The 25598-nt window shown below is 36.0% G+C and overlaps 2 protein-coding genes across 2 annotated transcripts; one reads left to right on the top strand and one right to left on the bottom strand.

Moving 5' to 3' along the window:
• Positions 1-7262: 7262 nt before the first annotated feature.
• Positions 7263-10297, top strand: rnf224 (ring finger protein 224). Its single transcript, XM_073840021.1, has 3 exons — positions 7263-7342; positions 8073-8283; positions 9952-10297. Exons 1-3 carry the CDS (start codon positions 7263-7265, stop codon positions 10231-10233), a joined length of 573 nt encoding a protein of 190 aa, XP_073696122.1. The 3' UTR covers positions 10234-10297.
• Positions 10298-10445: 148 nt separating this feature from the next.
• prpf4 (pre-mRNA splicing tri-snRNP complex factor PRPF4) lies at positions 10446-23293 on the bottom strand. The gene is made up of 14 exons (XM_073840988.1): positions 23186-23293; positions 22575-22771; positions 20780-20966; positions 17826-17913; positions 17636-17715; positions 17434-17527; positions 17237-17331; positions 16511-16569; positions 16268-16391; positions 16094-16183; positions 14608-14730; positions 11376-11483; positions 11169-11287; positions 10446-10900 (listed from the first exon to the last, which is right to left on the bottom strand). Exons 2-14 carry the CDS (start codon positions 22735-22737, stop codon positions 10707-10709), a joined length of 1524 nt encoding a protein of 507 aa, XP_073697089.1. The 5' UTR covers positions 22738-22771; positions 23186-23293; the 3' UTR covers positions 10446-10706.
• Positions 23294-25598: the final 2305 nt, after the last annotated feature.

Genomic DNA, 25598 nt, shown 5'->3' with positions numbered 1-25598 from the left:
ATGACGCTAAAAATTCAGCTTTGAATAAATTACATTTTAAAATATATTCAAATAGAAATGATAAATGGTAAAAATATTTCAAAATTGTACTGTTTGCTGTACTTTGAATAAAATAAATGCAGGCTTGTTGAGCAGAAAAGAGACTTCTTTAAAAAACATTAAAATTCTTACTGTCCAAAAACTTTTGACTGGTAGTGTACCTTTTTTATTTTTTATTCAGTAGCGTAAATGGGCTTCCGTAGTTTCGACCAGGTGTAAAAATACAGTGAATTGCAGTCAGTGTGAACACTTCTTTAGTCTACAGAAAAATTGCTTTATGAACTCTATTAAAATCTTTAAGAAACATTGTAAATATTTAGCATAGCCAAAGACCTCTGAGGACTGGGTGGCAACATTAGCATACTGGATTCAGTTTCAGAGTGCTTCGAATGACTTTGTCTCGTCTTCTTTTGTCTCATCTTATTTAGGGTAGATAGTTGAGGTGGAGTCTAAAACATGTAGTATTACTACATGTCAAAATAACGTAAAGAGATCTTGTTCAAAAAAGCAAGTCCTCACCTTTTTCTGTGTTTACAGTGTCGTGGGATTTGCTTATGTCATCATTTCTTAGCGCAACACTACCCTACTCGTGAGATAAGGATCAAGAGTGCATGGGAAAGTTGAGATCTGTGTGGTGTCTACTGAGGTGAGTTCCCATGCAGAGACAAACTACACAAAATACCATACATGCACACACTAAACAGAGGATTGATAGGACCGATGACGTCTGATTGCCCTCATTTTGCCACCAGAAGGACATTGTGAACTAGGATGTCTTCTTCATCCACGCTGCCAACATGTGAAATCAGAGACGTACAAATATGCTGCAGCAATCGAAACTGCTATTCTGAGGAAATACGCTATCCCATCACAGTCTTATATCACTGCATAATAATGTAACTTCAACATTTAGAGATGGCAAAGCATAAGACAATTTTTATGAATGTTTAGTGAGTTGCAGTTAAAAGCTATAAAGGACAAGTGTACCTTACTGCAAGAAGATTTGCTCTGTGCTGTCATCTACTGGTGTAATGTGTATGACACAGCACATCACTATAAGCTTTTTGACTCCAAGGCCCACAGCAATATTTACAGTTGTTTGTGTATTTTAAACATATTTAATTTCTACCCAATTAAACATTTTGGAGTTTGGCATTACTAGTAAAATATACAGTCATTGTAAGTTTTTATTTTTTAAATTATTTTTTTTTAGATCTGAGGCCAGTTGGTCAAAAGTAATCTGATCAGATTTTGGCTGTCGGATTGTATCAAATATTGAAAATGGGTTGTTCAAAAGAAACATCTCTTTCATCTTCATTTGACCCTCATAACCTAGCCTAGCACTATCTATTCTATATACTATATTACTCTATTCTAATTCTATTTTATTTATTTGTTTTCTTTAAAAAAAAAAAAGAGTCTGTAACACTAGAATTCTCTGATATTTTTCTATTTTTGGACTTTTTTGTTTTATTTGTATTTAAAAGAGCCTCTAACACTAGTGTTCCCTGTTCTTTTTCTATTCTATGTACTCGTTTTCTTTTCATTTATTAAAAAAAACCTTACGCTTACGTATACTGCATTATTAGGCTAACTCTTTTTTTGGTTTTGATTGCTTCTACTGTCCTCATTTGGATAAAAGTGTCTGCTAAATGTAATTTTGAAATCAGATTAGATCACAAAATGCAAGATTGGATTTGATCTAGATCAAATCATCAGTTTGTGTTGTTCAAAATGTTTTAGTAAGACTGACTTTGTCCCAAAAAATCAGGATTATGCTGATACCAGCAGAAGGATGGATTTCATAAACAAAAATGTAATACAACTTTAAAACTAAAATGACAACATTTGTAGCATGTGCTATGTCCCCAAACAGCTGTCAATATCAAACAAAAATATATTTAATTTAAATAGTTTTTTAACGTATTGTAAACTACATTGGCACAACCATCAGAGATGAGCCAGTCAAAAGTAATTTTTTGTGTAAATGCAATGCATAACATTGACATTTTTTTCCATCACTATGTCTCTGTAGAGCACCAGTAATCCGGATTTGGTCATCTGGAGAAGTCTGTATCCTTGTGATCCAATTCAATTTTGCTTTGAAAAACCAGCAGAAAGTTAAGATGGATTTACCTGATTCTGGTAAACTTTCTTTAAGGTTTCTTTAAAAATTGGACATCATATATCCAGTTTTTTAATACCAAAGTAACCCTAGTTCTTCAAATAAAAATAAAAAATCTTTATATTAATACTTATTTCAAATGATTTTTTAATTATCTTTAGATGATTTATTTTAGGGGTCTCTAAGCTCAGTCTTGAATGGCCAGTGTCCTGCAGTGTTTAACTTAAAGCCTTATTAAACACACCTGAACTAGCTAATAAAGGTCTTACTAGGCATGCTAGAAACTTCCAGGCAGGTGTGTTGAGGCAAGTTGGAGCTAAACTTTGCAGGACACTGGCCCTCCAGGACCGAGTTTGGACACCACTGATTTAGTTTAAGATATTGTAAAGTCCTTCAAAAATGAATGGTCAATACAACATTCCAATAATGATAAAATACATAATAATGTAACTTCAGTAATGGTCTGAAGTTACACAACCATTCATTAGTTACTGTATACCATTGTACAACAGTGATGTCAGACATCCCTGTTTTAAAAACAGCATATGCTGCTTAGGTATATTTTGAAGCATGGCAGCTGGTTTGACATGGTTAAGCTGGTACTTACAGGTGCATCTCAATAAATTAGAATGTTGTGTAAAAGTTCATTTATTTTAGTACTTCAACTCAAATTATGAAACTTGTGTATTAAATAAATGCAATGCACATAGACTGAAGTAGTTTAAGTTTTTGGTTCTTTTAATTGTGATGATTTAGCTCACATTTAACAAAAAAAAAAAAAAAAACACCAATTCACTACCTCAACAAATTAGAATATGGTGACATGCCAATCAGCTAACCACCCCAAAGGTTTCCTGAGCCTTTAAAATGGTCTCTTAGTTTGGTTCCCTAGGCTACACAATCATAGGGAAGACTGCTGATCTGATGGTTGTCCAGAAGACAATCATTGATACTCTGTTTTCATTTCATTTTTGAATTTCATTTGGAAACCAAGGTCCTAGAGTCTGGAGGAAGGATGGAGAAGCTCATAGCCCAAGTTGCTTGAAGTCTAGTGTTAAGTTTCCACAGTCTGTGATGATTTGGGGTGCAATGTCATCTGCTGGTGTTGGTCCACTGTTTTTTGAAAACCAAAGTCATTGCACACGTTTACCAAGAAATTTTAGAGCACTTCACGCTTCCTTATGCTGACCAGCTTTTTAAAGATGCTGATTTCATTTTTCAGCAGAATTTTGGCACCTACCCACTGCCAAAAGCTGGGTAAATGACCATGGTGTTGATGTGCTTGACTGGCCAGCAAACTCACCAGACCAGAACCCCACAGAGAATCTACTGTCCAGAGGAAAATGAAAAACAAGAGCCTGCCACTGTCAAAGAAACCTGGGCTTCCATACCACCTCAGCAGTGCTACAGACTGATTATCTCAATGCCACGCCAAATTGAGGCAGTATTTACAGCAAAATAAGCCCCTACCAAGTATTGAGTACATACACAGTAAATTAACATACTTTCCAGAAGGCCAACAATTCACCGAAAATGTTTTTTTTTTTTATTGGTCTTATGAAGTATTCTAATTAGGTGAGATGTGCATTGGTGTGGTTTTATTAAATGTGAGCAAAATCATCACAATTATAAGAACCAAAGACTTGGTTGTGAGCTGGTTTAAGATGGTCATGTGCTAGTCCTCAGTAACTAGCTCCTGCTCAGGACCAGCTCATAACCAGTTTATAACCAGCTCAGGACCATCTTAAACCAGCCTATGACCAGCTTAAGGACCACAACACAGTTCAGAATACACGGCTCTGGAAACAAAACACTGATATGATGACCACAGCTACTGAAAGAGCTTTCAGGTGGCGATGGATATAAGCGTAAGCTTAAACAAAATCTGCGCTAAGAAACTCCTTCAGTGGCTGCGGCATCATGACAAGCTTCGGCATGTTTGCATACTGCTAGGATGGCATCTAGCGTTTCTTGTCTCTGCTGTTTGTAGGCTTTTTCAGTAGCTGTGGTCTACTAAAAGCCTCAAAAAGGCATCAGGGCTGAAGTGGAGAGGACAAAGACGCAGGTCTTTAGGAAGTTTTATTCGTCCACAAGCATCTTCCCATTCTTTGCTCCTTTTCTAATTGCTAAGAAAAAGCAGTGACTTACATCACTTTCCTTGTTGCCCTTTGACTGAAAATAACAACCAAAAGCTGCACAATGTGGCATTGTATTAGTATTTTGTTCTTCGGGTTGTATTGTGGTAAAAATAGCAATAGGTATTGAAATAATGGCACCCCCATAGACCAAAATGTGTATAAAACGATTTAAAAAAAAAAGTCTTTTATGGGTTTTCTGCTACATATTTAAGTAAGAGAAATCATTTAAGATATACTAAGCCATAAGTCTTAATACCCGGGATTTTCCACTGGCAACACTGTACAGTAGTGGCCAAAAGTTTTGAGAATTACATAAATATTGGAAATTGGAAAAGTTGCTGCTTAAGTTTTTATAATAGCAATTTGCATATACTCCAGAATGTTATGAAGAGTGATCAGATGAATTGCATAGTCCTTCTTTGCCATGAAAATTAACTTAATCCCGAAAAAAAAAACTTTCCACTGCATTGTTAAGAAGGCTTCAGGGCGTCCAAGAAAGTCCAGCAAGCGCCAGGATCGTCTCCTAAAGTGTGTTCAGCTGCGGGATCGGAGTGCCACCAGTGCAGAGCTTGCTCAGGAATGGCAGCAGGCAGGTGTGAGCGCATCTGCACGCACAGTGAGGCCAAGACTTTTGGAAGATGGCCTGGTGTCAAGAAGGGCAGCAAAGAAGCAACTTCTCTCCAAAAAAAACATCAGGGACAGATTGATCTGGGGCAAAGTCATATTCTCCGATGAAGCCTCTTTCCGATTGTTTGGGGCATCTGGAAAAAGGCTTGTCCTGCACCCTGAGACCATTCATGTGTGGGGTTGCTTCTCATCCAAGGGAGTGGGCTCACTCACAATTTTGCCCAAAAACACAGCCATGAATAAAGAATGGTAGCAAAACACCCTCCAACAGCAACTTCTTCCAACAATCCAACAACAGTTTGGTGAAGAACAATGCATTTTCCAGCACGATGGAGCACCGTGCCATAAGGCAAAAGTGATAACTAAGTGGCTCGGGGACCAAAACGTTGATATTTTGGGTCCATGGCCTGGAAACTCCCCAAATCTTAAAACTTGTGGTCAATCCTCAAGAGGTGGGTGGACAAACAAAAACCCACTAATTCTGACAAACTCCAAGAAGTGATTATGAAAGAATGGGTTGCTATCAGTCAGGATTTGGCCCAGAAGTTGATTGAGAGCATGCCCAGTCGAATTGCAGAGGTCCTGAAAAAGAAGGGCCAACACTGCAAATACTGACTCTTTGCATAAATTTCATGTAATTGTCGATAAAAGCCTTTGAAACGTATGAAGTGCTTGTAATTATATTTCAGAACATCACAGAAACAACTGAAACAAAGATCTAAAAGCAGTTTAGCAGCAAACTTTGTGAAAACTAATATTTGTGCCATTCTCAAAACTTTTGGCCACGACTGTAATCCCAGCATTCTTAAAAATATATTTTTATATTTTCACAGTAGAAAGTCATACAAGATTGGAATGACATGATGCTGAGTAAATGATGCCAGTTTTTTGGGGGTGAACCCAGCCTTGACCCAAAGCAAGTAATGCTCCCTTCATATCTTTTGTTTTGTTGTGTATTTTAGTATAGCATAAATATTGTATTGCCCAAGTGAATGGGTCAGGTTATAGATAGTTACAACATTTTTGCAACATCCACTGCTATTCATGTTTTTAAATATTTTAGAAAGAAGTCTCTTATGTTCACCTAAGCATCAAAAGTACAGTAATTCAATAATATTGTGAACTGTGAAGGTAACTTTACCTGATTTTAATGTATTTTAAAATTGATTCCTGTGATGGCAAAGCTCAGCATCATTACTTCAGTCTTTAGTGTCACACGATCCTTCGGAAACCATTCTAATATGCTAATTTGGTGCTCAAGAAACATTTCTTATTTTTTTCAATGTTTTAAATGGTTGTGCTGCTTTATATTGCATCCTTATGTAATGTTTTTCCCAGTCTGCTGTGTTTGACGTCACAAGATTTAGGACTGTGGGTGTTCTTATGGTGCCATGTGCCAGTCCCCGATGCTTCAAAGTGATTCATCACATCACATTTTTGGCTCAGGTAAACGGCTCAAACCCCCCTAAAGACCCCCAATATCTGAGAGAAACAGGTCACTAGATCTCAGTTACCCTCATTAAATCTAATAATTCTACTTCACTTTCTCCTGGTCAATAATAATCTGCCAATATAAACATCCCGCATCTGCGGTATGGGGGGTGAAGGAGGTCTCAGAACTAATTTGGCAGGGAAACATTGATGACAGACTGTCTGTGGGTGACTAGGCTTGAATTTCAGGCCTGTTTTGTGACTGTAAAGTGATACGCCCTCCTCCCATTCTACTTTCTTGCACCCTAAACGTGCCTGATGTCTTTAATTTCATGTTTTTCCACAAATCCAAAACTAAATCGTCTCATAAGCCATGGTGTCTGTGGCCAATTCCTTTACTCTTGGACTGTCACACTGAAACATTACTACATTAATAAAAACATTACTATAAAGCAGTTAACACCAAGAGTTTTGAAGAAGCATAAAAGTGCAACTGTGGACGAATTAATAACAACATGCTCAACAACATTCAACTCTCCTCCCACAACCACCAATGGTTTCTCTTTTTTTTTCAAAAGGGTGAACGTGCAATTGTGTATGTGTAAAGGCATAGGTTCACAGCGACAGGCGGTACTTAAATATTAAAGGCTCCAGGGAAGCACACCATTGTTTGTCCTCCATTTCAGAGAGCCAGTTGTGGTTGGTCGGTTGAGAGAGAGAGAGAGCAAACAGCAACAAAGACAGAGCCCGTGCTGCTTTGAACCGCAAGGACAACTTCAGGGAAAGCAACAGAAGGTGCACTCAAGTGTTAAACTATTTGACAAAGGATGTGAAGCATGGAGAAACCAGGACAGAGTCGGCTGTAAAATGTTAACAGAAGTTGGACTTTTGGTACATTAAACATGGATGGAACTGCAAGCGGAACGGCAGAACATCGAGAAACCGGCGGTGCACTGAATAGACCCGAGGATGAAGTGGACAGGTAGACCTTCTGCACGGAACATTCACTTTTGAACTTGCTTATGTGATATTAAAAATAAGACGTATTTGAATTTCTGCTTATTTAAAATGAAAATAAAATATAATGAATGCAAAGTCATTATTATCTGTTTCTTATTAAATTCTAATATTTAATTCTATATAAAATGATGAATTCCATTGAATAAACAGTTCATGCTTTCAGTCTAAACAATGAAATCACTTTGAGAAGTCGTGCAAATAAACATTTTGCAATCAAAGATTTCACATAAGGTGATTGAGCACATTGGATGTTTATGACTATGTTTTGTGTTTGTTTGTCTGGACATGCACAGCTGGTTCGGAATAAAAAGAACATTTTTTAGAGTTTAATCACCTACAGTATACAGATATTTTACTACATCTTATGTATACAAATTTCATTGCTGCCGGACACTAATAGTAAACAGATACACGCGGCTCAGCTTACACACTCTATAATGGCTGACCTTGTGTATCTGGCAGAGAAAATATTGTGGGACAAATTTTTTAATAATTAATTTTTGGTTTTGTGGCATTTCTGCAAAGTCACTTTTAGTGGATTTTGAAGTTGCTTTTATATTTTGAGAAACATTAAGTACAAAAATAAATTTTTGCTGGCTCTGTATCGAAAAAGTCAAGCATTACAGGGTCAGCACTGAACATCTCAGGCAAATACACGGAGATGTTTGTATCATACTGAGCTCGTTCTGTAGGGTCTCGGATGAGGATGGGCCTGTGTGTGAGGCTCCTGTGGACGGGGATGTGGAGACTGGAGCACACAACTCCAGGGACAGCCGAAAACTGGACTGCATCATCTGCTACAGTGCGTATAATCTGGGAGAGAGACTCCCCCGCAAACTCTACTGTGGGCACACGTTCTGCCAGGCCTGTCTGAAGCGGCTGGACACCCTCATCAATGAGCAGGTGGGACTCAAGCTATACCTACAAATTTACTTTTTTTTTTTTTTATTGACTTATTTCAGATTGCAAGTTCAGCTTGTGGTTTGCATGTGGAAAGCTGCTAAAATGTTGTTCTAACAAATTTTAGTCAGATATATCACTATAAAAAAAATTAACCTATTTCAACTTAAAAAGCTTAGTTGCTGCCTTAAATTTGATAAGTATAGTCAACTTGTTTGTACAAGTCATTTCACCTTAAATTATTAAACCGACTTGAAAATGGAGTTGAATTTAATATAACTTATATAAAACATTGAAACGAGTCTATGTAAAAACATAAGTTGCCCTTATTTACTAATAATAACTAACTACATTTTTTTTAATAGTGTGCTAACAATTGTTATCTTGGGTAATCCATCTGGAGATGGATTAAAATATTAAATGTGTGGATTTAAAAACAAATGCTGTAAAAATAATATATTTACGCTTAAGTATGTGTTTAAAATTAAAGGGGAAGTCTGTAAATACAACATTAAAATACACTTAATGTACATAAAAGTAAGGTATTCATGTGTTGACTTCTTTTTTAGAGCTGTATTGTACAGAGTACATATGAAAATACATTACTTGAAGATGAAGTTGTATTATAATTACTTGTGTAATAGATGTTATTGTCAGTTTTCCTTTGATATTTATTCCAATTGTTTCCCCCACAGATGTTTATTTGTTCAAAAGTCAACACTCTTTATTCCATTTGACTAAATTAATATAATAACGAGCGATTATATTATTTAACTACAAATATTCGATTTTTGGTAACATTGCAACAGTGTCTACAAAATAAACGAAAAGTATGGAGAAGGGAACGCAAAAATATTGCAACCATAAAAAAAATTGTGACTTGCTTTGTTAGTGGACTTTTTGTCCTCAACAAATGGCGTGAGATTAATCAATTTAAAGCATCCTTGCTAAATAGAAATATTAATTTCTTTCTCAAAAAAAAAAAAAATATATATATATATATATTACTTTAAAATATATTCAAATACAAATCAGCTATTTTAAATAGTAAAAATCTTTACAAATTTTGCTGTATTTTGGATTAAATAAATGCAGGCTTGATCTCATTTGAACCATTATTATAAAACTTGTAACACAAAACAACTGACTAATGTTACAATCAATTATTAGTCAAAATATTATCCCTTTCACCATTAATGTCTTGCCTTGATTAATCAAGTGAAATCTTGGGTTAAAAAATTAACTAAATTAAACTTGTTTTATAACTTGATGAACTTTGCACTATTATTGAACTAAACTGAATCAACACTAAAAAAGACTTGAGCCTAATAATGACACTACTATCTCATGTAGAGCTACTGTATAATTGATCTGAGTTTAATTGATAGGTAAATGAACATTGCAGCATTTAGATTTAGAACTAAAATGAGCTGAAATATGACTTATCTTAGAAGCTTTAGCTTTTCAGCTGAAATTAAATTATTTATTTTAAAACAAAGAAACTTTGCAACATTAATACCATTTTTTTACTCGTTTAATACTGTGCAGCGGTTTCGAAACAATCTGTATTGTATAATGCTGTGTATTAGCAAACATGTTTCGACTTTTGATAGTTTATTACACACCTCAGCTGTGTCAAATATTTGTAACTGACATGCTTTTCCCCCACAGATGTGGATCCCTTGTCCACAGTGCCGGCAGAACACTCCTTTACCTCGCGGGGGCGCCACTGGACTAGACCTAGACCTAGCAGCGTTTCTAGGTGTTAAAGCTGAAGTGGAAAACCAGCGAACCTACAGCCAGAAGGCACCGCTGGAGAGCAAGCCCTCCTTCATAAAACAGCCAATCACAGATCAGCCACCTTCAGCATGGGCCAATGTGGCAGTGGCAGAACATCGCTTCCGCAGAAGCCCTTGTTGCAAGCACTGCTTGCTTTGCTGCTGGTGGTGCTAGATTCACATTCCTGCTAACCATTTCTTTCTGCTGTGGATGGTGCACAGACTCAAACTCAATGACAGTGAGAATTTAAAAAAATTTTTTTTTTACAACGGATATCCCACTGTCCAGAAACTTCTTTACAAAATTGCCTTGAACAATAAAATGCATTTTATTTTGGTACCCAAATGGCTCATTAATATGACAAAACTCAGCGTTCAAAATGGACATGACACATGAGAGACCTTTAATATGATAAAGATTTAAGAATGGACATACTGGATTTTAGATCTTAAGACAATCCACTAAAATAACAGACGCTTGTTATAAGACGGCTCCAATTATGGGGAACTTTTGATTGTATTTCTGTTTTAACTGAACCAAACTGTTAATCAGCTTCCAGTTTAAAGACCTCCTGTGTTGTTTTCCAGCTCTTAAAAAATAAAAAAAACAGTATAACAAATTTTATATGAAAATACATCAAGACAAACTTATTCCGACATCCAGAGTTTGAAGGTTCGGTCATACGAGCAGGTTGCAATGAGCTGTCCGTCAGGTGAAAGATCAAGCCCCATGACCTTCCCTTCATGCCCCGCCAGAGTCTTCAAAGGTGACCAGCCAGGATGGGTCCACACTTTGGCTGTGTTGTCATACGCACCAGTCAGCAAAAAATGCCCATCGTTAGCTAAAAGGAAAAGACTCTGTTAATGCTGACGTTACACAAATGTGCAAGTTCAGTCAAGGTGAATTAAGACTCTCACTTTGACCTATAAAAAATATTTGTTCACCCAAAACCTATGTGACTTTTCATTTGTGAAACACAAAGATATTTAGCTTTTTTTTTATTTTGGGAACAAGAGAAGTGAGGGAATGATGAGTGTTATCATCTTTGAATGAATCATCTCTAAATGACTGATAATTAATGTCCTTGTGAATACTCGTTGAATACTTACGTTGGAACTTGACTGAGGACACAAGGTTCTCGTGGGAAGGAATTGTGTATATACACCTTCTTTGACGAAGGTCCCACACTTTACAGGTGTTATCTCCACTTCCTGTTGCCACGTGAAAGCTGCACAAGCAAGATTTCTGGGTTAATTATCTCAGTAAACAGCTTTACTAAATCTTACAAATATTCACACAGGCTTTCTTTTACTTACCCGTTTGGTGAGAAATTGATGCTGTAAATCTCTTTGTGGTGGCCTTCCAGGAACATGATACAACGGCCAGTCCGAAGGTCCCAGACACGAGCAAACGCATCCAAACCACTGTATATGGAGCAATAGTAAATAATATTAACACAACAAATCAAAAGAGCCAAGTATAAATCCTTTTCAACTAATTAAACCAATCAAAATCAAGAAACTGTGAATACTACAGGACCAATGCTGCAGTCAGAGGGATTAGGGTTTAAAGGGATAGTTCACCCAAAAATGAAAATCATTAATTGTCATTAATTACTAGTGGTGGGCCGTTATCGGCGTTAACGTGCTGCGTTAACGTGAGACTTTTATCGGGCGATAAAAAAAATATCGCCGTTAATCTATTCTCAAAATTGGGTTGGGAGCTGGGTCTAAACTACGCAAGCTATGATGACTTTCACCTTGATAGTTTAACGCGGATGTATACTAAAGACTAATAGAATATGGTCGCGCGTTTATGTCTCCTCCGCCAAAACACAGACGGGATCACGTTGTCCTCCATTCATAAAAACCGAATCTACTATAGCGAAATGGCACGTAAATTCGTCGTTTTTGGATTCATAAATCAAATATGGTCTGTCACTTAATTCAAATCGCGATATGGACTAGTGTCTGTGAAAACTGAAATCCAAAAAGACCGTTTTAATATGAATCCGGTATGTTCCGTTTGCCTAGCTGTATGTATGAAATTCATACTATGAATGGTGGAGACGCGCTTTTACTACACGCATACTGAAACACACGTGACGCTCCCGGTAATTTTTGGCATTTGCATCTCACATGAACAGATAAACTCAATCTCCAAAACTGCTGTGAGTGTCACTTAAACCGTTTCATTTGAGAAAACTAGCATCATGTCATACTGTATACACAGAAACTTCATGGCAACCTGTCAAAATAAAAGTACGGTGTAACATGTTTAGTCATTATTTGGGTAGCACACATATTCTGAATGCCTTCAGCAGAATTCAAATTAGCCATTTTAATCTAGATTAATCTAGATTAATTCCAAAATTTAATCTAGATTAAAAAAATTAATCTATGCCCACCCCTATTAATTACTCACTTTCATGTTGTTCCAAAACCGTTAGACCTTCATTCATCTTCAGAGCACAATTTAAGATATTTTTGATGAAATCCGAGAGCTTTCTGACCCTGCTTAGACAGCAATACAACTAAAATGTTCCCAGGCCCAGAAACATAGTAAGGACATTGGTAAAAAAAAATAAATAAATAATGATTGTACACAACAATTCTTCTCAACTACTTTACCTTAGTCCTTACTATGTTTCTGGCAGGGCTCTGAACCGTTTCAAGGAACGAAAACGAAAAACGAAAACAAATGACATTGAACAGGAACAAAAACAAAAACGAAAACAAAATCAATTTTAATTGTTCTGAACAGAAACGGAAACAGAAATTCCAAATTAACCGGTTAATAACGGTATTTTTATCGTTCTCTTTATTATATCAATTTGGCAGACCAAAAACATGAAATCAAATTGTGTGCGCAAATGCGACGGTGACGCATACACCGTGAAATGCCCGCGAAGCAGACATAAGCAGAGCCCTTTCTGATTGCGTCGAGCTTAAGGTTACCAAGCACCTGGCTGTTTCATGTGCAAAGGTATGTTTAGGTTTAAGTTATTGTAGCCTAATTAAAACTTGTAGTTAAAATTATGCATTACGTTTTCTTTTGCTTTTATGCATTAAATGTAAAAGCATAACTATCTGGAGTTCTGTTTTGTTTGAGTGAAAATAGCCTATAATTGGCTATATTAGGTAAGGAATATGCCGTAGCCAGCTATGAGGTCACCGAGGTCCGGACCTCGGTCATTTTTGTATATTCAAAAATAAAATGCCAAGCTCTCTGAATGATTATTTAGCCGTTTAAACCACCTCATATCACATGAGTGTTTGCAATTCATGTTGATGCGAGAAGCTAGCGCAGTGAACGAGGCTTGAGAGCGCGTTGAGTGAGAGCGCGTGTGCAGCCTCCGTTTGTTGCCAGATCCACCTATTATACGTGTATTTTGACTCATTTTTCCAATTTATTGTGACACTTTGGGACGTTTATAAAGTGGAAAGTTGAACGTTAGTGTTACTGATATATTAATCTTATTTACAAAACACAAGCTTTGAACTTATTTCGGATATCTTTTTCTTTATTTTTGTAATTGCTTGTTTTTCGTAGCAATATCCGGCAACATTGTACATTCATAAAAAAAATCTTTTAGACAATCTGTAACTTAATTGCTGACAGGAAGATAACACAATCGGTAAGACAAACGCAGCGATCATCGTTAATATCTGAAAGAAATGTATAACACTATCAAAAACAATAGCATAATACAAATCTGTTTGTTACAGAATGAAATAGGCTACTATGACAAATAACGTTACCGTTACTGGCCAGCAGGAAGACGTCTCATGCTCTTTAGTCAACGTTAAGTCATCAAAAAAACATTAATTAAAGCGGTAAAGTTTTAAAATAAAAGTTTCTCAACCTTACTTCGGACCTCACTAATTTTCAAACCCTAGTTACGGCCTTCAGGTGAACTCGTTTACTTTCGGTTTTAAAGACAAGAAGTTCAGATGACACGAACACGGAATTTGGTTGAATCATTTGTAAACATAATGCCAAACATGTTATTAAAAGGCACACACTATCTATCTATCTATCTATCTATCTATCTATCTATCGCGCCGTGTAATAAAATAACGTTATTAACCGGTATTTTTTCTAGAAAACCGTTCTCGGAACGTATTGTTTAATGAGGAACGCAAGAACAGAAACGTTATAATATCGATTCTGCTCGGAGTGAACCGAATGGATTTTTTTTTTCGTTTTTAAGCCCTGGTTTCTGGGCCTGGGGACATTTCAGTTACATTGCTGTCTATACAGGGTCAGAAAGCTCTTGGATTACATCAAATATATCTTAATTTGTGTTCCGATAATGAACAAAGATCTTACGGGTTTGAAACGACATGAGGGCGAGTAATTAATGACAGAATTTTCATATTTGAACTATCCCTTTAAGACGAAGAACCATGTATGACGGGTTAAAGTTTGGTTTATTTGGTTGGTCTTAAACGAAACATATTTGGACTCCTAAGATATTCAGAGTAACTTTATAGACTGTTGTGCTTGTTCCTTTACAAAACAGAGAAGTGCGTCTGGGTTCCTTACCCAGTTCCTGCCAGAGAGCCGTCTGGGTGGAAGTGCAGGTCGTGGACACCTTTACTATGACCCTCCTGATGCAGAATTTCTTCCTGAGCTTCAAGATCCCAAAGTCGCCATGAGTTATCATAGCTAAAGTGCAAAACAGAAAAAAGTAGACAATTCTGTTATATATTTGTGACCCTGGACCACAAAACCAGTCATAAGGTTAAATTTTACAAAACTGAGATGTATACATCATATTAATGCTCAATAAATAAGCTTTCTATTGATGTATGGTTTGTTAGGATAGGACAATATTTGGCTGAGACAGCTATTTGAAAATCTGCAATCTGAGGGTGCAAAAAAATCAAAATACTGAGAAAATCACCTTTAAACTTGTCCAAATTAAGTTCTTAACAATGCATATTACTAATCAAATTACATTTTGATATATTTATAGTAGGAATTTTACTAAAAATCTTCATGGAACATGATCTTTACTTAACTTCCTAATGATTTTGGCATAAATGAAAAATCAATAATTTTGACCCATACAATGTATTTTTGGCTATTGCTACAAAGCGACTTAAGACTGGTTTTGTGGTCCAGGGTCACATTTGACCACAAGGTTTATCTACACTAGCAGTCTACACTTTATGAACAGTCAGATTTTTTATGTTTTTTTTTTTTTAAAGAAGTCTCTTCTACAAAAACATAATTTTGAAATATTTTTACAATTTAAAACAACTGCTTTCTATTCTAATATATATTAAAATGTCATTTATTCCTGGGATCAAAGTTACATTTTCAGCATCATTACAGTTTTCAAAGTCACATGATCTTTCAGAAATCATTCTAATTTGCTGATTTGATGTTCAAGAAACATTTATTATTATTATTTATTTATTATTATCAATATTTAAAACAGTTGAGTACAATTTTTTCAGGATTCTTTGATGAATAGAAAGATCCAAAGATCAGGATTTATCTGAAATAAAAAGCATATCATTGCTTTTTCAAGCTTGGAGTCAGTATATATATTTTTGGTGGGGTGGGATTGGGGTGATTATAGAATTAGAATTTGAAAATTATAGAAATTAATACTTTTAATCTAGCAAAGATACTTTACACTGATCAAAAGTGATGAAAAAGACATAATGTTACAAAAGATTTCTATTTCAGATAAATGCTGTTCTTCTGAACCTTTTATTAATCAAAGAAACCTGAAAAAAAAAATAGACTCATCTTTTTTCAACATCATAATAGTAAATATTTTTTGAGCAGCAAATCAGAATATTAGAATGATTTCTGAGAAATCATGTGACTGGAGTAATGACACTAAAAATTCAGCTTTGGAATCAGGAATAAATTAGATTTGTTACTGTTTTTGCTGCACTTAGGATCAAATAAATGCAGGCTTGAAACAGAAGAGACTTTTGACTGGTATTGTATACCATTATTTTGTGCTTACCTCATTAAAAACACTTATATTAAACAGAAAATACATTCGTACCAAGTTGTGCCCAGAAACCGTCCAGAGGGATGCCAGGCCACCCGAGCCACCCTCATAGAGTGCCCTTCAATGTCTGCTACAGGCTCATCACTACAGATGAGAACAGGTGAATGTTAAAACATTTTGCTTCCGAATAACCAAAATTTTAAAGAACACTACATATATAATGCACACCTGTCTAAACTCCACAGCTTAACAGATCCATCCGCAGCGCAGGAGGCCATATTGACATCCGACTCCTCGAGTGTGAGTGTGGCTTGAGGGTGAAAGCTAATCGCTCCCACGTTGGTATTGTGACCTAAGAACGAAGAGTTCATCTACAATGAATGCAGTGGTAAATGCTGTATTGTAAACATAAATGAAAAAAGTAAGAAAGACAACTTCAAGAATTATTAGTACAGAACATGCTATATTTACCTCTTAATGTGCGTACAAGTGTACAGTCTGGGACTTTCCACAATTTACACAAGCCACTCCTACAACAAAGAAACATTTTTATGCACCAAACAAGCCTTTCGAAACATACAGTACTGTGCAAAAGCCACTAGTATTTTCACCAACAAAAATGGTTTTCAGTTATTTCTCTTTTGTGGTAGTGTGTCAGTAGGAAATATACATTTACATTTCCAAACATTCATTTTGCCATTATTGTAATAATCCAGTGAGATTTTTGTTTGCACAAGGAGTCAGACAACAGCCAGTGCTCCACACAGAGATCCGATCTCATCATCATCCAGTCTGTCTGGAATGACATGAAGAAACAGAACAAACTGAGACAGACTAAATCCAGAAGAACTGTGGCAACATCTCCAAAATGCTTTAAGACTCACTGGATTATTACAACTAACGGCAAAAAGGGAAAAAAATGGTCGTTCTAAGCATCTTGGAGAAGTAGCCACAGCTCTTCTATGTATTTCTGAATTGTTTCTAAACTGTCTCGATGCAATTACAGGACTCCTTGTTCATACAAAAATCTCACTCGATTACAATACTTGTGAAAGCAATGATTAGAAATCTAAAATTGACAATTCCCACTGTCATACAAAGGATGTATACATAATCTCCATAAAGCAAATGTTTTTGCGAATGATGTATATAAAATGAATTAATAAATAACACAATTGGATAAAAGATAAAGCATACCATGATGCAGTCACAAGCATCTTAGAGTTGGGGCTAAACTGGCAGTGAGATATTGGCCGGTCATCGCCAATTTGACTGCAGAAGTTATTCACGTTCTAAATAAAAACAAAATTATCATTACATACAGTATTAAAGAAGAAAAAAAATATATAGCTAAATCTTGGGTCTTTTCCCACTTTCTTGGCATGTTGTCATACCCGGAGAGCCTTGTGAAGCTCTTGCTGTTTAACTGTTCTTGTAGACTCAGGAATCTCTTTTTGAGCCCTTGCAGCAGCTAACCTTTCCACTGCCCTGGAGAACCAAACAAAAAAATAGGTTGAAAAGTGCAATATAAATTTTTGGCTCCATTTTGTATTCATTCTGTTAGATACTGGAAAATAATATCCATCCTGTTTTTACCTGGGTAGTGAATACTTGGCTAACCAAACACGAGCCTCTTTCAGAGATGCAGGTCCTTCATGATACCATGTCTGCTGATACTGCACAATACGCATACATAGCAAACGCCATCCTTTAGTTATTCAAATCTATGACAGTCTATTATAACTTCCTAAAATTATGATACAATGACTAAAACAACTGTTCCGACCTCATCCTGTGTCCGTTTTGCTTTTTCATCCTCTTTCTTCGATTTCTTCAAGGCATCAGGACCAACTACTGAAAGAATGTTCCTCAATCTGTGGGGGTGGAGGGTCAGAAACATTCAAATTGAAACCAGATTTTCAAAATGATTAAAATAGATGTAAGTCATGTCATCATTTTGTCACATTGAAGATGAAATGGCTGCTGAAATTTCAGCTTTTCCATCACAGGAATAGGTTACATTTTAATTAATTAAAATTATTAATATAGAAAATATTTAAGTTAAACTTTAATATTCCATTTTTTAGCAGCACCAGAATGCAGCATTTGTGAACATAAGAGACTAGTTTATCTACAAATACAGGTCCTTTTCAAAAAATTTGCATATTGCGATAAAGTTCATTATTTTCTGTAATTACTGATAAACATTAGACTTTCATATATTTTAGATGCATTACACACAACTCAAGTAGTTCAAGCCTTTTATTGTTTTAATATTGATGATTTTGGCATACAGCTCATGAAAACCCAAAATTCCTATCTCAAAAAATTAGCATATCATGAAAAGGTTCTCTAAACGAGCTATTAACCTAATCATCTGAATCAACTAATTAACTCTAAACACCTGCAAAAGATTCCTGAGGCTTTTAAAACCTCCCAGCCTGGTTCATTACTCAAAACCGCAATCATGGGTAAGACCTGACTGCTGTCCAGAAGGCCATCATTGACACCCTCAAGCAAGAGGGTAAGACACAGAAAGAAATTTCTGAATGAATAGGCTGTTCCCAGAGTGCTGTATCAAGGCACCTCAGTGGGAAGTCTGTGGGAAGGAAAAAGTGTGGCAGAAAACGCTGCACAACGAGAAGAGGTGACCGGACCCTGAGGAAGATTGTGGAGAAGGACCGATTCCAGACCTTGGGGGACCTGCGGAAGCAGTGGACTGAGTCTGGAGTAGAAACATCCAGAGCCACCGTGTACAGGCGTGTGCAGGAAATGGGCTACAGGTGCCGCATTCCCCAGGTCAAGCCACTTTTGAACCAGAAACAGCGGCAGAAGCGCCTGACCTGGGCTACAGAGAAGCAGCACTGGACTGTTGCTCAGTGGTCCAAAGTATTTTTTTCGGATGAAAGCAAATTTTGCATGTCATTCGGAAATCAAGGTGCCAGAGTCTGGAGGAAGACTGGGGAGAGGGAAATGCCAAAATGCCTGAAGGCCAGTGTCAAGTACCCACAGTCAGTGATGGTCTGGGGTGCCATGTCAGCTGCTGGTGTTGGTCCACTGTGTTTTATCAAGGGCAGGGTCAATGCAGCTAGCTATCAGGAGATTTTGGAGCACTTCATGCTTCCATCTGCTGAAAAGCTTTATGGAGATGAAGATTTCATTTTTCAGCACGACCTGGCACCTGCTCACAGTGCCAAAACCACTGGTAAATGGTTTACTGACCATGGTATTACTGTGCTCAATTGGCCTGTCAACTCTCCTGACCTGAACCCCATAGAGAATCTGTGGGATATTGTGAAGAGAAAGTTGAGAGACGCAAGACCCAACACTCTGGATGAGCTTAAGGCCGCTATCGAAGCATCCTGGGCCTCCATAACACCTCAGCAGTGCCACAGGCTGATTGCCTCCATGCCACGCCGCATTGAAGCAGTCATTTCTGCAAAAGGATTCCCGACCAAGTATTGAGTGCATAACTGAACATAATTATTTGAAGGTTGACTTTTTTTGTATTAAAAACACTTTTCTTTTATTGGTCGGATGAAATATGCTAATTTTTTTGAGAATTTTGGGTTTTCATGAGCTGTATGCCAAAATCATCAATATTAAAACAATAAAAGGCTTGAACTACTTCAGTTGTGTAGTAATGAATCTAAAATATATGAAAGTCTAATGTTTATCAGTACATTACAGAAAATAATGAACTTTATCACAATATGCTAATTTTTTGAAAAGGACCTGTATACACTGCCATTCAAAAGTCTGGGATACAAGTCAGTATATTTTTTTAATAAGTCTCTTTGATCAAAAATCAGTAATACTGCAAAATGTTATTACACTACATAATAATGGTTTCTATTGTAATATACTTTAAACTATAATTTCTTCATGTGATGCACAGCTGAATTCTCATCAACCATTAGTCTCGTCTTAAGTGTCACATGATCCTTCAGTAATCATACTAATATGCTGATTTATTACTTTTATTACTTTGTTGTGCTGCCAAATTTTTTTGGAACCTGTGATACTTTTTCAGGATTCTTTGATGAATAAAAAGTTATAAAGAACAGCATTTATTCAAAATAGAAATCTTTTCTGACAGTGTAGGTATTTGCCTTCTATCACTTTATCAATTTAACACATCCTTGCTGAATAAAAGTATTAATTTCTTTCAAAAAAAAAAAAGAAAAGAAAAAAATTTACTGACCCCAAACTTTTGAACAATAGTGTACATTGTTAGAAAAGATTTATATTTTAAATGAATGCGGTTCTTTTTAACTTTTTATTCAAAAAAGAAAAAGAATCCTGAAAAAAGTATCACAGGTTCCAAAAAGTATTAAGCAGTGTAACTGTAATTTCCAGCATTTATAATAAATCAGCATATTAGAATTATTTCTGAAGGCTCATGTGACTCTAAAGACTGAGGTAGCGATGCTGAAAATTTAGCTTTGGTCACAGAAATAAATTCGATTTTATTAGTTTACAATATTATATTTTTTACCAAATAAACACAGCATTAATGAGCATACAAAAAAAACAAAAAAATCGTACTGATCCCAAAGTCTTGGATGGCAGTATAAATACTGTTCAGAATCAGCAAAAAGTGAATATCCCCAATTATATTGTCACCATTTTTTTGTCTGTCAAACAGAAGTTATAATGTCTGATTTTCCAATCTAAGTGGGCAGTTCTTGCCCAGAATATGCCAAAAGTTACCAAGAGTCAAAAAATCTGGCCACCCACCTCTCTCGTCTCTCTGCAGGCCCCTCCCCAAACAGCGTGATTGGCTCGCCAAGAGCTCGGAGGCAGGCCTTGACCTCTACATCATCAGTGGAGACTGTGATTTGTCTCGCTCTCTTTCTACGCTCAAACTCTGCCAGCACTTCAGCCTGTCGCTCACTCACACGTTCCTCCATCTCCATGCACTCACCTGAGGAAAGAAAAAAGAAACTAATTACACTACTAAAGAGCAAACAAACATAATTTCATGTCACTAACAGTCATAGATTAACCCTGTAAAACCTGACATATAAAATAATAGCCAGATTTTTTTTTTATTGAACATTTTGCTGAAGCTTTAAACAAATTATAAAAGAAAATAAATAAAAAATGTGTTATGTGTTTTGTATCTTGTTTGATATATAAGGCTTTTATGGCCCAAACAATATGATACAATGAGAAATATGTAGACCATACACAAGGAGGAAAGGAAAAAAAATATGTATAGTCCTAAACTGAGCAGTCATTGATATGTAAATCAATTATGACAGTATAACAGATATTTACACACAAAAAAGCAGTAACTATCTCTCAATTACACTACCAGTCAAAAGTTTTTAAACAGTAAAATGATTTAATGAGTAATTTAATGATTTTAAACAAATATTTTTACTATTTAAAATAACTGGCAATTTAAATATATATTTTAAAATGTAATTTATTTTAAAGCTGAATTTTTAGCATCATTACTCCAGTCACCTGATCCTTCAGAAATCATTTTAATATTCTGATTAGCTGCTCAATGTTTTATTATTATTATGTTAAAAACAGCTCAGTAGAACTTTTTTCAGGTTTCTCTGATGAACAGAAATTTCAGAAGAACATCAATTATCTGATACCAAAATATAAATCTTTTGTACCATTATAAATGTCTTTATTATCACTTTTGATCAATTTAAACTAAGCATACTTGCCATATAAAAAACAAAAAATATACATACATTGACTCCAAGCTATTGAATGGTATAGTGTATACTGTTACAAAACCTTTTATTTCAGACAAATGCTGATCTTTGGATCTAGTTTCTATTCATCAAATAACACTAAAAAATGTACTCAACTGTTTTAAATATTGATAATAACAATAAGACTGAAGATTGATATAATGATGCTAAAGATTTAGCTTTGACCACAGAAATAAATTACATTTTAGAATATATTCAAATAGAAAGAAGTTATTTAAATAGTAAAAATACTTCACGATTTTACTGCTTTTGCTGTATTTTGGCTCAAATAAATACAGGCTTGGTAAACAGAAGAGACTTTCTTAAAAAACATTAAAAATCTTTTGTTCAAAAACTTTTGACCGGTAGTGTATGTCTTAGTAAGATAATATTTTTAAATACTTTGTTTCAAATTTTAACTGAATTAAAATTGAATAAACATATAGAATTAAATGCAATGTAATAATACTTTAAAAGCCTGACATATTATATTTGAGTAAGATCTTGTTAAACATAAATGACTATACGTAATCGTAACATTTAAATATAATTTTTCTAATAAACTAATACTTAGTTCATATTGAAATATTACACCTTATAATTAAGGTTTTAAAAAAGTATAACTATTAACCAGTTGACAGAAGGCATATAGTAGACTCTGTATAACAGTTTTGATCATGTTGCCAATTTAGATGCCTTAGAAATTACTGTAAAATTGTTATGAAAGTCATATGTATCAGTAGGCTTAGGGTTAAAACACTTTGACAAAATTATATTTTTAGTTTGAGGGTTGGGTTCTGATAACAACAACTTACCACTGGAGATATTAATATTTCCAGCCTCAATCCCAGCTTTAACAGCATCTTTGGCAGCTGTAGATATTCCTTCACGGCTGAGACGCTCCTTCTCCTTTTCTTCAAGGCTTCCATAGAAGATCCTTGCCTTCTTCACAACTGGAGCTTCGTCTTCATCCGACATCTTTTCAACTTTTTGTCCAACAACCACAGACTACCTAATATGAAAAGTGAGGCACAATATTGAGTCACAATATCTTAATAATAAAAAAAATATGAACAGTTCTACATCACACATTATTAACCAACCTAACTTTTACTTTGACTGGGGTGTATTGAATATTATTAAAACACAAACTCAACCAACGAAGGACATACTGGTCACAAAGTCAAATGGCTGAATAACTTGTGCTCCTTAACTAACAAAAAAGAACTTTGTTAGTACCGTGATATTCTTTGAATTACCCTGACATTGTATATGAATACAGTAATCATTTAGTACTATGGTATTACCATATGAAATATCACTGTACCACAGTACTTTTTGCAGGGTGTTCAAAAACTAAATTTACCTAAAACAAGAAAGGATAATAAAAGATAAACACATCCAGCTCAACCATCCCTTAACTCACCTTTATTCTTTTACAAACCCACAGATAGATTACTTTAAAAACTGGTTGTTTATATCAAATCTAATGTGCACTATGTACAAACACGATCAGACGACGCGGGCTCCCGGCGCACAATATGTCGTCATATCCGCCTGTTTTACTCCTTAGCAAAAATAAATAGTGACATCTAGCGGTTGAAATTCTGTAAGACAGCATTAGAAAATTATCAATGTAATATTTTTCATATTACGCTGTCTGTTCTGTAGAGCAGCGGTTCTAAACATTATTGGGTCAGTATTTGCCCCAAGATTTTCAAGTCTTACGATTTTCATGCGTCATAAAATAGAGTCTGGGAACGTGACGTCAGCAACGCAATGCATGTTGGGAATTTAGGTAACGGAGCTGCGGTGAACACTGTGTTTGATTGTGATCGTGAAGTTTTAGTCTACTTTATTCTGCATAAATAATAATTTTTGGTGAACTATTGTTGTGTTGTTAATTGCCACAGTCTCACCGATTACCAGCATGTACGCCGACTGTCAAATGTTTGATTTTCCAGCTTGGACAATCACCGTGGATCCCAAGTGTCCGAGTTAACAAAACGGCGTTGCATGGCGTGGGTACAAGCAGTTAGACGGAAAAGCATTAGTTGACTAATATGTGCCCCAGCGTTGTTATGAAACCATGAATTAAGAAATTAATGCTGTCAAATCAGTTGCTCTCAAGGAATGTCATCCAACATAAACTTTTCTGTGTAAATATGTTCATGTATTGCGTGTATTTATATGTATATACACATGTACATATATAAAATTTAAATTATTTATATATACACTAGTTAACATTTGAAGTGGATCAAAAGCTTTCATCAAAGTTGTCATAATAAAATCATGTCTTAGGACTTTAACTTTTTTGATCCACTTCGAATGTTGACTACTAATATATGTATATATATATATAGATATAACAGGTATAAAATATACACATGTATGTGTACTTATACATAGACAAACAATGTTTTACAGCCTTCAGTTATGCCGCGTTTCAGGCAACCCGTTACCCGTGTTTTTCCAGCCTTCTACCGGTGAAAGTGCACTGGAGCGGCAATCAAACCTGTGATTTCCCATCTGTGAACTCGTACTAACGTTAGATCAACGTACTCCCAGTTCCGAGCTCTGATATACGGTGCGTTGTTTATGCAAGTGGTACATGGTGGAAAAATAGACTTTAGGACAATATAACGTTGCATTCAAATTAATAATAATAAATGCGCTCAGACAGTTTGGCACGACTTGCCTGGAACGCGTGACTGGTGGTTTGAAGTCGTGATTTATGGGCTTTAAAATCTGCCTGGAACGCAGCATTAAACATGCATTATCTGTTTTGCATATTGCATACCATGTTGCAGCAATAAATTGAAAAAACACGAACATTTCTATATCCCTTTATTTGTGGATAACACACTGAGGTAAATGTGCACAGTTCACAGCAACATAAGAATCAACTAAATTGAAAAGTTCAGTTCCACTACTACTATAGTGCAAACACAACAGGTGTAAGATGTAACAGTGCTGTAAACTTTAAGTCTCAAGAACAGAGGTAACAATGCAGTAGGTAAAACGGCTAATAACACTACAAACAAAGTAGGAAAACACCATCTGGGAATGTTACGTGCGTTAAGGCGGTAACGTAACTCATTTAGATCGTCCACCACTCTTTATGCTCGTAAGGATCGAGCCGTTGATTATTTTTAGGGCGAATTCCAAACGGCTATTTTGCGCCCTTCAAGGGCACTTCTAGAAGGGGACGCCATTTGTAGGGACGTTCCAAACGAAAGTGAGCAACTTAATCCCTTCACGAAGGGCCCTTCCAGAAGGCCGTTAGCGAAGGGAACATTCCATGGTCACTTCATGGAAGTGATTTCCGTTAGTGATCACGTTTGCGCAGCGTTGTCAAGGTAACATTTCGTCAGTCATTCCCTTCGCCAAGGGAGTTCCAAACGGTTAAAAGAGACAGAAATGCCCTACTCCCTTAAAAGAACTCACTTCAAAGGGATCTGCCCTTCGGAGGGAGTAGGGCGTAACTTAGGGATGCGCACTTCCATTTGGAATTTGCCCTTAGTTTTTCTAAATACCTCAGCTTTGACACTTCATTAAGCTTTTCTCGGTATGGAAGATTTAGCTTTTCCTCGGATCTGTGCATTGTTTTTTTTTTCTTCTTTTTAATAGTAGCCTACTATCTTGTAATACTGACGGCTGACGACGTTACGGGCGAATTCCAAACGGCTATTTTGCGCCCTTCAAGGGCACTTCTAGAAGGGGACGCCATTTGTAGGGACGTTCCAAACGAAAGTGAGCAACTTAATCCCTTCACGAAGGGCCCTTCCAGAAGGCCGTTAGCGAAGGGAACATTCCATGGTCACTTCACGGAAGTG

The sequence above is a fragment of the Garra rufa genome, chromosome 5 (assembly GCF_049309525.1).
Source record: "Garra rufa chromosome 5, GarRuf1.0, whole genome shotgun sequence".
In the NCBI taxonomy this organism is placed as follows: domain Eukaryota; kingdom Metazoa; phylum Chordata; class Actinopteri; order Cypriniformes; family Cyprinidae; genus Garra; species Garra rufa.
Note: the sequence above shows the minus strand (reverse complement) of the source record. Positions and strands in the feature narration are given on the sequence as shown.

Bases quoted from the DNA above. Each gene is read 5' to 3' on its own strand.
- rnf224 (XM_073840021.1), top strand. From the start codon at position 7,263: ATGGATGGAACTGCAAGCGGAACGGCAGAACATCGAGAAACCGGCGGT. The intron at 7,343-8,072 runs GTAGACCTTCTG...CTCGTTCTGTAG, and splicing joins CCCGAGGATGAAGTGGACAG to GGTCTCGGATGAGGATGGGC. The intron at 8,284-9,951 runs GTGGGACTCAAG...TTTCCCCCACAG, and splicing joins ACACCCTCATCAATGAGCAG to ATGTGGATCCCTTGTCCACA.
- prpf4 (XM_073840988.1), bottom strand. From the start codon at position 22,737: ATGTCGGATGAAGACGAAGCTCCAGTTGTGAAGAAGGCAAGGATCTTC. The intron at 16,570-17,236 runs GTATGCTTTATC...TCTTTGTTGTAG, and splicing joins ATGCTTGTGACTGCATCATG to GAGTGGCTTGTGTAAATTGT. The intron at 11,288-11,375 runs GTAAGTAAAAGA...TTGCTTGTGCAG, and splicing joins ATCAATTTCTCACCAAACGG to CTTTCACGTGGCAACAGGAA.